Source organism: Dermacentor variabilis, chromosome 11 (genome assembly GCF_050947875.1).
Source record: "Dermacentor variabilis isolate Ectoservices chromosome 11, ASM5094787v1, whole genome shotgun sequence".
Taxonomy (NCBI): domain Eukaryota; kingdom Metazoa; phylum Arthropoda; class Arachnida; order Ixodida; family Ixodidae; genus Dermacentor; species Dermacentor variabilis.
In genome coordinates this window covers 74227512-74243055 of record NC_134578.1, presented here as the reverse complement: position 1 = coordinate 74243055, position 15544 = coordinate 74227512, and the positions used below count along the sequence as shown (strand labels likewise).

The 15544-nt window shown below is 41.9% G+C and overlaps 1 protein-coding gene across 1 annotated transcript in view; it reads right to left on the bottom strand.

The window, feature by feature from the left end:
• Window positions 1-15544, bottom strand: part of LOC142564512 (uncharacterized) — a 52753-nt gene that overhangs the window by 27144 nt on the left and 10065 nt on the right. Inside the window, exon 2 of the mRNA XM_075675531.1 lies at window positions 5336-5388. Within this exon, the coding sequence (XP_075531646.1) occupies window positions 5336-5388 (53 nt within the window). The remainder of the gene's footprint in view (window positions 1-5335; window positions 5389-15544) is intronic.

Here is a 15544-nt window from a genome sequence, read left to right as displayed (position 1 = left end):
AGAGAACGGAAGTTGTCATTTGGAAATCATTATTGCCCAATTGCACTCTGCTTAATTGTCTTTCACACACGAGAAGAGAACGGGAGTTGTGATTCGGAAAGCAATGTTGTCCAATTGCACTCTGCATAGTTGTCTTTCACAAGCGAGAAGAGAGCGGGAGTTGTGATTCGGAAAGCAATGTTGTCCAATTGCACTCTGCATAGTTGTCTTTCACAAGCAAAAGAGAGCGGGAGTTGTGATTCGGAAAGCAATGTTGTCCAATTGCGCTCTGCATAGTTGTTGTCTTTCTGGATAGTTGTCTTTAGAGTCCTGCGCTGCGAATAATGAACTATAACGGTACGCTCTGCCCGAGCCAGCATGCAACAGTAGCCCCGTAGCTAACGGTACGTGCCGCCGACGTCCTACACGTGTAGAGTTCGAGGAAGCAGCAGCGCCCATCAAGGCCGGCAAGCAATCGCGGTACATGTTGCCTGGGCCAGCAAGCAGCTGCAGCAGCTTGCTTTGTTCGCTCGCTCGGGCACCGAGCGTGGGATTCCGATAGCGAGAGCAATGGTGATGTGGCGCCGCCGCGATGCGCTTTCCCCTCACGCAAAAACTGTCGTGCTACGGCGGCAGCACGTGTCCCATTCCGCCCGTTCTGCTCCGTCGTGGGGCGCTGGCGTCGTGGCGTTGCAGGGAATGGGAATTAGTCTAGGCGCGTTCGTAGCGTGGCGTCGCAGCCAATTGTGCCCTATGTGATGTTTCACTGCTGCAGAATACAAATGCCAGGAATTTTCACTTAAGGAGGCATTTGACACTGTTGCATATATATATGCGAATCCCAGACCGATTTTGAGATATGTGGCAAGAGAGGCTTTTGTAAAGCGGGTTCTCGTATTCTTTACATTCGCCTATTCTATTTTGCGTATCTGCAGTAACGGAAACAGGCGCGCGCGTATCTCCTCTCCAAAGGCAGTGCTTCGCAGTGTAACACATGCGGTACTGATGTCGAAGACATAGTTGGCGTTGGAAGCACGCAACTATAAGCTGGTTAGAGCACGACCTCCGTGATAATGTGCACAAGCACAAGTTGCTCTGGCCATCTCATTTTCGCAAAGAAAGTGTAAGTGGTAGGCGCTTCATGTACACCCCCATAGCAGCGCTCGCAACCACACTTATTGGGCCGTAAGGGTCGAAACACCCGGCATTGGCTCAGAACCCAGAATCCACCTTTTCCCCGGACATGGCTAAGCCACGCACGGTTAGACGCGGGAGGGTCCAACGCTAGTGTGCACGGGTGCACGGTCACAACACACCAAACGCGGGGGTAATGATAGCGACGACACCCTTGCGATTCCTGTAATATATATGGATTGGTGCATTCGGTTACATCAGATAGATTCTTGGCCGAAGTTGAATCTGTACACGAGCGTTGTTGCTTAGTTGAGTGATTTCAATTCGTATGACACTTCAAGCCAAATTCCTCTTGGACAAACACAGTTAATTACACATATATACATATATATATATACATATATATATATATATATATATATATATATATATATATATATATAGTATGTATAGATGTCTATATATAGGTGTGTGGGAGTGTGGGTCGAGTCTGTGTTGAAGAAGATCACCATATTCCATTGTGGTGAACATGGTGTCAATCATGGAAGCGGGACTTTTCAACGAGGTGCGACGAAATGCCAGCCGCATTTATCTTGCGTTTACCCCTAAATTACCGTGCAAATAATTCGCCATGTGTAAGGTAGCGAACCGGTCACGTCAATTGTAAAGCACCCCGCGTGTTCCTCTTCTATTGCATGTCATTCCTCGGTGATCTTGCACTTTCTTTTTGCCTTTGGCCTGCTTCATCTGTCCTAGCATGAATTACGAAAGGAAAGAAACCTAGATGGGATGGTTCCGGCTTTTCGGATTTGTGGTGCGTCGATTTTAATTTAACATGAAATATCTAACTCTATATGACAGTGATAAAGGCGAGGTGAGTTACGGTACCTCGTGAGTTTTGGACCAACGACGCTCTTCGAACCACACGTTCTTCCTTGGCGTTGTTGTGAACCGGAGTGAAAGGCAGGAGGTAACACGCCTTCCTGAGATGTGAAACATCTGGAATAACTGTTTGTTTGACGGTTTGACATGCGTCAAGGGCCCACAATAGGAACAGCCTAGAAGTAGGTATTAGCTTGCATTGGGGAACTCAGATTGAAAGTTTTGAAGCAGATAGAGAGAAAGAAGGAAGGAAAGCGAGGGAGGTTAACAGGAAGCATGTCCGCTTTGCTGCTCTACATGGGAGGAAGCGCTACGGGGATGAAAACTACACGAGATAGAGGGAGCCCAGCTTCCTGCAGAATTGAAGGATCTCGGCGCGTCTACAAGTAATCGTCAAGACCTGTCGACTTGAGGTACTGCAACAATGCTTTATTGGTTTTCCGTGCCATCGACGCGTGCGGTCATGCGCCAAGGATTTCCATTTCAGAAAATGGTCTACAGCTCAGCCGTTTCAATGCGGTCTTGTTTACGTTAACGTTGTTCGGCAAACATAGACATAAGATATGTTATATTGTCTCTATAGTTCCACAAGATTCGCACATGAGCGTATTCTTGATTCCAGTGTGGAAGTAGTAGGTCTTTTTAAATGCTACCCCGAGTCTTGATACGCTTCCAAATATAAGGGTGGTTTTATTGAAATTTTCTTCCCTTTGTGCCAGTGAAAGCTCACTAACTAGTATTTCAACTTTACTTATTCTTGAGACCCCCTATTAAAGTCCGGGTTGCGGCCTTTTGCAACCTACTAGATTTAAAGGACAGTTGTTAATAGCAAAATGTTTCGTTAAAAGCGTTAGCAGATGCATAACAGAAGTTCTAGACCAGTTCGCAGTATTCACTCATTGAAAATGTAGCGCGTCTATACTGGCACGTAGTAGTAATTTCAAAAACAAGGAAGTTCCAAAAATACCTCTCGTATCTCACTCATTATTAGGCGAGCATGCGTTGAAAAAGATATACTAGAAGTCCAACAATGGCTGCGCACGAAATCATGTTTCGCCAGAATTTGACATATGGATTAAGGCATCGGTTCGTCAAACATGAATACTTGCACACAGAGACGCAATTGCGGTCGCTCGAATGCGATCGAGAGTGTACAGAAGTATTTCCTTCACGCGCGCAATCTTAGTAGATAAGGCATTTTCACTATTGAATCAGCAACAACGTTCAGGATATATGAAATACGTGGAGGTGCGCCTAGAACCAAGCGTAACTTTGGAACAGTGGTTAGACGCTTAACAAAGCTCGCCAAAAAGAAATAAATCTATAGTTGCTTTAAATACTAGCTGACACATAGTACATGTGATAGAAGGGGCCCCAAGACTGAACAGAGGTGGGGAGACACCAAAACTTCAAGAGCTAACACTTCCCGATTACCGGTATTTATTAAATCAGCATTCCATGTGTCAGTGTAGCGCTGTAGTCGAGGGGCCAGTTCCATCACAGTCCCTGTGTCGGGGTTCATATCGTAAGAGACTGTGGTACATCAGCATTATTTCTCACAAGATCACGTCATTTTCTTTATGTCTTAACATCAGACATTCAAGACATATGCCAGAAAGCATTCACGCTAATACTTTAGTGCATTAGGTTCTATTGCACATGTCAGCCCTGCTCCAGTTGTTATAAAGCGCTAAAAGTTTATCAAATGCTTCCAGCCAGGCAGCTAGTCTTATCCTTGATGACACCAGGAAACCAAGCCTGATGGGACGAAGGCTCAGAAATCTAATCGGGAGCCCACACAATATTCTCAAATACCTTCCGTGATGTTCTACAGTGCTGAGGTGCTTCTTCTATGACGTAGGAAAGTTCATTCTAAAGCAGAAGTGCACGGTTTGGCACATATGTTTAATTTCATGAATTTGATTTGCACCAGAAAATCTGCCCAAGCTTTCACGAGTGATATATATGGAGCCTACTGTACCATCAATATGCCGGAGGTTTTTAAGAGCACTAAATGAAAATATGAAATCAGTATTCATCTTGATCGCATCATTTTATCATTGGTGTGTTCACATTGGCAATCTCTAGATACGGAATAAGTTTAGCAGTTGTGCTGACAATTAACGAAGCGGCGTTATTTAGCGTTTCAATAATTGAGCAGAGGTGGCTGAAGAAGATGAGTAGTTTGGAGCCCGTTCTCGATATCATCTAGCCAAGGGACGAAATTTTTTGAAAATTCTTCTGTAAGACGTGTGTGAATAAATATTTTCCAGTGAAATGGTCTCCAAAGCGGTCTCTAACGCAGAAAGAAGAACGTCTGTAAGGAACGTCTGACCGCGCCTAGCCATTTGTGATATAGTCATCTATGGTGTTGCTCCCTCCGCTTATTCGTTGTTGCCAGTGCGCTCGCGATTTTTGTTCATCCCTATTTTTGGTTCGGGGGCAAGCAGTTTTCGAAAGATTACTTGGTAGCGGAAACGTTGCACGACCAAATGAGGATGCAGATATTGCGCGTAATTGTTCTGAAGACGCCCTGCTGCGGCCGAGTCAACAAACATAAAGAACGTGAACAGCTAGGGAACCCGTGACGATGGTGATTGTGCCGGGGTTACAAAATCTGTGGCAGCGAACTCGACGTCTCAGATGCTTTTATCGCGTCGCTTTTGCTTTCAGAAAAAGTTAATGCTATAAATGCAGTGCTTTCCGTCCTTCTCTTGTAGATTTAAATATGGATTTAAGAAACGCTTTATCTGATTCGACTCGGAGAGTAGGCGCAAGGAGAAAAATGCTCGCTCACTCACACGCACAAGCGAACACAGATGCGACGCTCGTTCGCCCACGTACCCGTTTACAGAGTACACTCTCTCACGTTTACACTCACGTTTTCGCTCGACCACTTCGAATCTCAAAATAACGAAGAGGCGTATTGGCCTTTTGCTTTAATAAGGTGGGCACCAATAACTAATTGCGACCCTGATGCGTAACGTACTGGTGTAGAGCTCTGAGTCGCTAAAAATGTCCTGTGTTTGTAGGTGTCAATGCACTGGCCTTTTTGTCGTTTTCTTAAGGCGTTCATAAGCAAACTATCAAATAATGATACCTTCCATAATTTTACTATCCTTGCAGTTTCTAGCACATTTGTCACATAATTTCTTTAGTACTCTTTTGTGACCGCTGTATCATGATGAACAAGGAGATGCTCTCAAGTTGCAACTCTTTCTACTAATAAACCTGACAGTGATATTGATACTGTTTCAGATTTGATACTACTTAGTCCAAATGTCAATACAACCATGTAACAGCAATTTGCTCTGTGGTTGGTGCCAGCAAAGCAACATACCTTTTCTTCTGATGTCCCAACTTTCTGACCTTGGTAGACGATCTGATTCGTCTCTAGAACAGTAGAAGCGAACAATGAGCTTTTACTCCAAGCAAATCAATAAACTCCCGCGGCAGTCCAAAAACTGGGAAGGTTTTCTTTACCGCTGCTAATTATACTCACCGTCTGAAAATAAGCCCGCTTTTCCTCGTCCCCAATTGGCTGTACCACTCATATAGACTACGCCTGTTATAAAACACGCGTCTTGAATTCTATAGCGCCGAGTATTAATTAAATTTCAAGGTGCGCTGGAAGGTCAACGTTCTCATATCATTCTTGTCGTGACAGTCACGTGAAAAGGATTTCTGAACTGACTCCAAGTACGCAGTAGGGAAACACCTGTTTCACCAAGAGAGACAGATGGAGAGCGAGAGAGAGAGAGATGCAAATGAAAGAAAGCCAGGGAGGGTTGCTCTGATCAAGGGCTTTTCTACGTCGTCTACACCGGCTTTGCCCTCTCCTAGTAGGCCGTGACACTGGCGGAGCAGCTGGGTTCAGCAAGATTTTCAGACTGGCTTATATGCAGCACTAAGCAGCTTCACTGTTGTTATTGCATTGGCATTTATTGCAATCGCGAAACGTCTCAAAATGACCCGCAACGGTTTATTAGTGGCTGTGGCGTTGGGCGGCGGAGCATGAGCTCGCGGGATTGAATCCCGGCCCCGGCGGCCGTATTTCGATGGGGGCGAAATGTGAAAACACCCATGTACACGTATAAACACTCATGTAAGGTGCACGTTAAAGAACGTCAGCTGTTGGCCCAAATTTCCCGGGTTCCCATTAGGTGTACATCAATGAGATCGTGCTTCTGGTACGTACAAGACCATAGTTTAATAAAAAAAATTTTAGAAGTTTCATTACAAGACAGGCCTACTTCAGTGAACGTGGCTTGCGGACGTAAATAGACGACCTACAATTTCTATACCGATTGCCTGCCAATCCATAAAAAGAATTCTTCTGTCCCACTACTTTCAGCAGCAAACTTTGTAACATCACGACATAAGACATCATCATCATCATCATCAGCCTGGTTACGCCCATTGCAGGGCAAAGGCATCTCCCATATTTCTCCAACAACCCGGTCATGTACTAATTGTGGCCATGTCATCCCTGCAAACTTCTTAATCTCATCCACTCACCTAACTTTCTGCCGCCCCCTGCTACGTTTCCCTTCCCTTGAATCCAGTCCGTAACCATTAATGACCATCGGCTGTCTTCCCTCATTGCATGCCCTGCCCATGCCCATTTCTTTTTCTTGATTTCAACTAAGATGTGATTAACCCGCGTTTGTTCCCTCACCCAATCTGCTCTTTTCCTATCCCTTAACGTTACACCTATCATTCTTCATTCCATAGCTCGTTGCGTTGTGCTCAATTTAAGTAGAACCCTTTTCGTAAGCGTCCAGGTTTCTGCCCCGTAGGTGAGTACTGGTAAGACACAGCCCTTTTGCACTTTTCTCTTAAGGGATAATGACAATTTGCTGTTCATGATCTGAGAATGCCTGCCAAACGCAACGCAGCCCATTCTGATTCTCCTGATTATTTCAGTCTCATGATCCTGATCTGCCGTCACTACCTGCCCTAAGTGGATGTATTCCCTTACCACTTCCAGTTCCTCGCTACCTATTCTAAATAACTGTTCTCTTCCGAGACTGTTAAACATTACTTTAGTTTTCTGCAGATTAATTTTTAGACCCACTCTTCTGCTTTGCCTCTCCAGGTCAGTGAGCATGCATTGCAATTGGTCCCCTGAGTTAGTAAGCAAGGAAATATCATCAGCGTATCGCAAGTTACTAAGGCATTCCCCGCTAACTTTTATCCCCAATTCTTCCCAATCCAGGTCTCTGAATACCTCCTGTAAACACGCTGTGAATGGCACGGAAGAGATCGTATCTCCCTGCCTGACGCCTTTCTTTATTGGGATTTTGTTGCTTTCCTTATGGAGGAATACGGTGGCTGTGCAGCCGCTATAGATATATTTCAGTATTTTTACATACGGCTCGTCTACACCCTGATTCCGTAATGCCTCCACGACTGCTGAGGTTTCGACAAAATCAAATGCTTTCTCGTAATCAATGAAATCTATATATCAGGGTTGGTTATATTCCGCACATTTCTCTATCACATGATTGATAGTGTGAATATGGTCTATTGCTGAGTAGCCTTTAGGGAATCCTGCCTGGTCCCTTGCTTGACAGAAGTCTAAGGTGTTTCTGATTCTATTTCCGATTACTTTAGTAAATACTTTGTAGGCAACGGACAGTAAGCTGATCGGTCTATAATTTTTCAAGTGTCTGGCGTCCCCTTTCGTATGGATTAGGATAATATTAGCGTTCTTCCAATATTCCGGTACGCTCGAGGTCATTAGGCATTGCGCATACAGGGTGGCCAGCTTCTCTAGAACAATCTGCCCACTATCCTTCAACAAATCTGCTGTTACCTGATCCTCCCCAGCTGCCTTCCCCCTTTGCATAGCTCCCAAGGCGTTCTTTACTTCTTCCGGCGTTACCTGTCGGATTTCGAATTCCTCTAGGCTATTCCCCATACCATTATCGCCGTGGGTGCCACTGGTACTGTATAAATCTCTATAGAACTTCTCAGCCACTTGAACTATCTCATCCCTATTACTAATGATAATGTCGGCTTTGTCTCTTAATGCATACATCTGATTGCTGCCTATTTCTGGTTTCTTGTTCACTGCTTTTAGGCTTCCTCCGTTCCTGAGAGCATGTTCAATACTGTCCATATTATACCTATATGTACTTTTATAGTCTATATATAGTATATTATACTAGTATAGTAAACCGCCGCCGTGGTCAGTTGCTTCGCAGCTGCTGGGGACTGAGGGCCGGGGTTTGATTGTTGTGTTCATATAGGAGGTTTGTGGCCAAGTACTGCACCAGGGCGGCCAATCCTGCTCTCGTGAGGGAGTGCGTTACCGGTTCTGGTCACCGGGATCAGGCCACACTCTAGGCCTGTTTATGCATTTTTATCAGCACGTGGATTTTTTTAACCCGAGGGAAAATTGCGCGGCACCGGGGTTCGAACCACGGACCTCTTGCACGCGAGGCGGGTGTTCTACCTCTATGCCACCGCTGCACTCCCGACATAAGACACGTCCATGATATTACTAACAAAACTTACACTCAAAATTTAGAATTCTCCCTGGGTTATTCTCGCATGTTCTTGCAATTTCAAGTATAGCAGTAGAGTAAAAATATATCCGCAGCCGGCGTTTGCAGCATTTCTTCAGTTTGATAAATACTAGCTAGCTTCAGTAATGAGTTTAAGAATCAAAATGTGAATTCTGTTTGCTGCAAATTTGCAAACTCATTCATATTTTGTCTTGACGTAGTGGTACAGCCTCATAGCTCAGAGCGCGATTCTTTTTTCGGTTTCGTTTCAATGAGCATTTAACTCGAAGAAGCGTAGCATAACATTGTAAACAGCGTTATTAAAGTCTGGAACATGAACTAACCATAAAGAAAACTTTTTCAGCTACCTAAAATGACACCTTGCACATAGTTTTTGCCCTTAAGGTACATTACACGCATTTTAAAAAAATGCTGAATATGCTTACCCCTGAAACTACGAGCTAATGATTTTCTGTGCAGCTCGCAATAAAGCCACTATGTGACGAGGTTTATTTCAATGCAGAGGTGTTTAAGGCCATATAATATTTTTAGAAACGTTTTCAGCGTGACGTGCTTGTTTTTACAAGATGTTCAAAGGCTAGGAAGACATATTTCACTGCTGATAACGGTAGTTTCAGTAGAATATTTAGAAAACACTGATAAGTAAATTTTTCATTAGACGTATGAAGGCAGCTTATATGGCAGATTTGGAGGCAGTCATGTTTTATTGTACCCCATATATCTTTATTTTGGAAAAAGAATTCAAGATATTCAATAAAATTAAACAGCCTTTCCCCTTTGCGTAGATGGACGAGCGGTGAAGCTGCGGTATTATTGACATCAACCCACACACCTATTATTACTATTATTACTATTATTATTATTATGATTATTATTATTATTATTACATCCACAGACGAAGGAATATTACACACCATGAGAAGGAATTTCAATGCGCTGTCAGATATTATCCTGCATATACTGAATGGTTTTTTTGGAAGCCGACGACATTGCACAATGCTTAAAAACTGCAGTTGTTTTACCACTACACAAGTCAGGGAAGAAAGATAGTATTGAAAACTATCGGCCAATTTCTATATTGCCAATTATTGTTCAGGTCTTAGAAAAATTTCTTTTCTACACTATGTCTCCTTTTCTTAACAAATTTTCTATCCTCACCAATCGACAGTTTGGCTTTATTTCAGGGCGTGGTACTGTGGCCCTGCTTGAGGAATTTTCAGATGAACTGTTCTCGGCATTCGATCAGAATGTTTTCACATTTGACATTGAAGCGTTTGACACCCTGAATCATCAAATCTTTTTAAGTAAACTCCATTATTGAGGATTTCGTGGGCCTTTTTACATAGTTCTCGAAAATTACTTGAGCAACAGATTTCAGGTGGTCTCTAGCGATGATAAGGGCGTATTTAGTTCTAAGCTGTCGGTAAAAGCTGGACTTTCTCAGGGGTCCATTTTGTCGCCTTTGTTGTTTAATATCTTTGTTAACGACTTCCCTTTGGCAATTTCGAAATGTTCAGTATTCCAGTATGCTTGCGACACTCTATTATTATCGAAACACCTTTCTTATAAAACGTCCACTGAAACGTTGCAAAATGACATGTACAAAGCAATGCTTTGGTTCTCTAATAATGGAATTGTAAATGCCAAAAAAACACAACTTGTTTGTTTTCGCTCCCCACTTAAGACTACAGTTATTAACATGCCTCTCTACTTGCATGAGTCAGACTGTGTTCTTTGTAAATGTGCGTCTATTCCATGCGTGGATTGTGTGAAATATCACGGAATCTATTTCGATAGTTATTTATCGTGGCAACATCACTTATCACTTATTTGTTCTAAACTGAGGTCAGTAGCGTGGCTGTTGTTTAATATCAAAAGTATTGCACTCTTGTCTGCAAAAAAGATTATAGCTCATGCACTAGGTAAGAGTGTGTTCAGGTACGGCATTACAGTCTTTGGCTTTTGTTCTGATCGTTGGAGTTGCAGGGTAGACCGGATTATAAAAAGCATTCTGAAAAATGTTGCATACAATTCCCCAATAGTAACATCTGCAAATATCTTCTGCGAACTTGGTCTACCGAACTTCCATTCATTACCTGTAGAGACAGTTGTAGTTAAACATTTCTGGAATTCCGCTTTCAAACAAAAAAGGGCCGCCGCAAGGGAGCTTAGAAAACATGTCGGTTATGTAGTTCCGCGTTCATCCACAAGGTATGGCGCGGCCAGACGCTGTGCTTATGTGCTTGACATATTTAACAAATTACCAGAAGAATTTTTTAACGCCACATCAAAAAGCACGCTCAGACACTTCTTAAAGCAGCGATAGTAAAATTAAGTTCTTGTGCATTTTTTTGCATCGCAATATTTACCTCTTCAACTTTTGTTATGTGTAGATAACCAAATGTTATCTAGTTCTTCTCAATTCTTTGTCATTCGTTTTATTATTTTTTCCTTCATGTCTTATCAATTTATATATATGTTTGCCTTGTCTATCATATTCATTGGCACGGTCCTACAAGCCAACTAAGGCTTAGACCGGCCTGCTTGTGTTGTTTTGTATATTGTGTGGCAATAAACATTATTATTATTATTATTATTATTATTATTATTATTATTATTATTATTATTATTATTATTATTATTATTATTATTATTATTATTATTATTATTATTATTATTATTATTATTAAAGACCGCAGCAATAAACATTCCAGTATTCTTGCATGACCAGCACTGCATTTCATGTACATGTGCCCCTGTTCAGTATGTAGACTCTGTGAAATATCTCGGTTTCTTTATTGATAGCAGCATGTCATGGCAGCTTCATCTGGCAGATCTGTGTGGCAAACTTAGGAGTGTCGCTTGGTTGCTTTTTAATATAAAAGGTTTCACGCCATTATCGGTAAAGAAAACCATAGTGCATGCACTCGCATACAGCATCTTGCGATACGGAATCACTGTTTTCGCTTTCTGCTCATTGAGATGGCAGACGAGAATTGACAGTTTACTAAAAAATATATTGAAAAGTGTTGCCTATGGCTGCGGCCAGATGTCAGGTGACAATTCATTTTCCGCGTTAGGTTTTCCTTCACTTCAGTCCTTATTTAAGCAAACTGTTGTTCTTCGTCATTTTTGGAACGACCAATTCCTAGAAAAAATATGCAGACTTCCTCGACTCGACTTTTGAGGGACAACATTCGTTTCAATGTTCCTCGTTCATCAACTCGGTATGGCGAGGCACGGCGATGCGTCTATGCGCCCAAAATCTTTAATGATCTACCTGACAAATTTTTCTCGGTTCAGTCAAAAAAGGTTTTAAAGAAGATGTTATCGTCCATTTGAGTTTTCTTTTATGTATGGGTACGTGTTTAGTTCAAGTAATTTGGTTTTATTAACCTGTATATCTTTATGAGCTTACAAAAATGTTCATTACGTTGCCATAACTTGTTTTTAATTTTTGTTTTTTGTTCTATGTAAGCATAAAAAAAATTTTCACTATGTTGGACTACCATGTATCAAAATTTTCTCTTTTCCATCTATATAAGCGTGAAAATATGTTCACGCTACATTGTATTGACATGTATTTATTTTTCATTTATGCACAATATTTTGTCGGCACTAAGGTTACGCATGTATGTACATACACTGACCTCATCGCTGTTGCCGGCACTGCCGGGCCTAGCACACAAGCCATTTAGGCTTCGACAGGCCCGCTTACTATGTATTTTTTCTTGTGGTGCATAAATTATTATTATTATTATTATTATTATTATTATTATTATTATTATTATTATTATTATTATTATTATTATTATTATTATTATTATTATTATTATTATTATTATTATTATTATTATTATTATTATTATTATTATTATTATTATTATTATTATTATTATTATTATTATTATTATTATTATTATTATTATTATTATTATATTGAAATACAAAGACAACAAATATGCCTTCTGAGTGTGGAGGGATTTATTTTTATTCTTTTATGGAGTAGCGACGTGTGCAAGTATTGCGTGGCATGGGGGAGTGAAATTCTACAATAGTTGCAAATTTACTGTGAACTACCGAATTGTCAAAAAATAAGTAAACCTCGGGAAAATGTTAGAGTTATCTTGACGGCTTAATGTAACATGTTTTGTTTCCTGATAGTTTCGATAAAACAAGGTACAGGTGTTTTCTGTATTCATACTGCTTCGGTAGGCAGCTATGTCTTGAAATCAGACTGGAATTCACTAACGTTTACAACTTCACTGTGAACTAACAGTGACAAGTAAGCGAAATTGAATGTTATGGTAGAGCCGTTTCAGTGGTCAGTTTTTGTATATTTTGTTCCATGGTACCTACTTTAGATGAAGAGTTACGAATCATTCGAAAGAATCTGGAGACGAATGTTCGCGTCGACGGGACGCGCAAACGTACGGACATCTACCAGCGCCGAATGGTAGCTATATGCAGCTTCCCTGTAAAATTCACCGCTTAATCTCGCAATATTGAAATTGGGCATGCTGGGAGCGCAGAAAAGGCCACCTCGCTCTAATATCACATGGAAACGCTCCGTGAGGAAAAGACGACGGAGTTTGAACGTGAACATGATTGAACGTATCAGGCTGTCATGCACGTACTTATCCGGCACGTATTGCCAAGCAAACATCTGCTCCGATGCGCCCTATGACTTTTTGGACTAACAAGCCATCATTCAAAATTCAGTGCACACTTTGTCACGAGGCGTTTCCTCCCGACGTAGAAGTCAGGCGCACTCTACATCCATAATTTCTAGATTGGGAGTTCAAATTCGATGAATAACGTTTCATGTTATGTGCGATTTTCAAGAATAAAATACTGGGGTTGCACTAAATTGAGGCTTCTCGCAAATTGGGCACATTGGCAAGGGCCCACGCGGTTCTACTCAAGAATGTAATGGAGGAGGAGAAAGTGGAATAGGAGGCAGCAGTGAAAGTATGAGGCTGAAAGTGGAGGAGGAGCTGAGGTTATAGGCCCTGCGTATTCGGTGACTTGCCGGCGAATAAGCCACGTGCAGTCACCTGAGCCATCTCATCTACACTTTAGAGGGGGAGGGAGGCATTAGTTGCTTTCTGTCGCTGAGACATTAGTTGGACGCACGAGAAGAGCGCTACTCCATGGTCACAGGCTACCTTGCACTTGTATTTATGAAAGTGATGCTTGTGCATCGTCATATGGACCCAACATATATTGGACAAACGGAGTGCATATGATAATTTTTGATACGTTAATCTGGAGCCTACCATTTAGAGGACAAAGCGAATATGAAATGGACAAGAAAATAACCTGCCACTGATGTGATATTGACATGTGGTCTTGTTTAATTGTGTAGGCGCTTTCATCATCTAAGAAATGTTATCGCTCACAGAAGGACGCGACTGCATGTATTGGAAGTTTCTGGAAGGTTATCGATGGTTCTATCCGCTGTCTGTTGCAGCCGAACCTTGTTTAATCTCATTGCGTGTATGCGCGACCCGAATGGTGTAGTTTGGAAGACACGCGGGCACCAGCGATTTCTCTGGAACGTCCAGTGGCTCATGTATAAAATCTGGCGCACTTGACCCGCTCATCAGATTTTCGACGATCGCCGACTGTGTTCGCCTCTATCGCCGTGCTTTGAGTGTAGCCTGTTTTTGAGGGCACAAGTTCGCCCAATAACATGCTACTTGCGGCGTTCCCAGTTTTGCTGCTTTCTTCGCCGTCACAACTACGTGACAATATGAACCCACTTCCTATTTATTACATGCCCTTTTAAGTTCGTATTGTGGTACGGTAGTGGCTTTTTCTTCGTGGGCATTCTTGGGTACTTATCGTTAAGTGCAATATGGAACCCGGAAAACGTTTGCGAACGCCACTCATGTTTACGGCGGGCACGGGAAATCTCAAAATAATGAAAACAGCCAGAATCTCTTCTATGTGCAAAGCGGAAGAAAGTGGTAACTAGCTTGTGGCCTGTTTTATCAGCATGCGAAATTTACAAGTTTCTAGAGTATATTCTCAAGCATGAAATAGCTTACCTTGAGGATCTTCGATCCTAACGCTTTATCGATCAAGACTTCCCCAGAGATTCAAACTGTGACGCGAAACTTGAACATTTTATCTACAACCTGTCCTTTGGAATCGACATTGAAAATCAATTTGGCGAATTGACACCACACATTTAAAATCCCCCGATTGACTATCACAAGTTCATTAATATGGAACCTGAGTATGCGCTAGGTAATTGAGCTATATTTATTTGAATGCTTGATTTCTTTAAATACCATATCATGTTCCTTAAAACTTATGGGCAGTTGTCCAAGAAGGTAGAAACGGTATGCGGTGTGCCCAGGAATGAAATTTGGCTAGTGTCCTTTTGTAATGGCTATTAATATAAACACGTCAACGTCACAATGCCTACAAGTATCGCAGTATTTATAACGCAACACCATGTGTAAACATAATCTAGCCTTCGACTGCCCTTTCCAAATAGTGCAGAGATGGTGCCGATGTTATACTCAAATATATGTTGAGCGAAGAAGGACGTCAAGCTAATCAGTGGCTCACTACACCGGAAATTTTCAGCGTACTTAGCTATTAAATTCTATGCGGAATAATTTCCAGCAGTACTTGAAATCTTGAAGCAATATGCCACGCACGGAACGGAGGAAGGATGATTAGGTAATAAAAAATACGAAATATCTGTGCTACCAAGTTTTAAGTTGATCACCATGGGCAGGTACACGATGTTACTTTTATGTAAAGGCATCAAGTTCTCAAGAACGTTCGCGAAGCTTTTTCTTTTTTCTTAAGAAATAATTTCTGAGCTTCATAATGCTCCCGTTCCTCTCCTCTGTCGTGTACGTCTGCTGCGTCGCCCTTTTTTCTGATTTGTGCCCCCAAAATTGCTGCGCCTTCATACCAGCCCCCTTCCCATAAATGTTATCGCAGCGATTGCCACTGGCAGTGAGTTACACTAAAGTGTGCTAACAGGTACAACA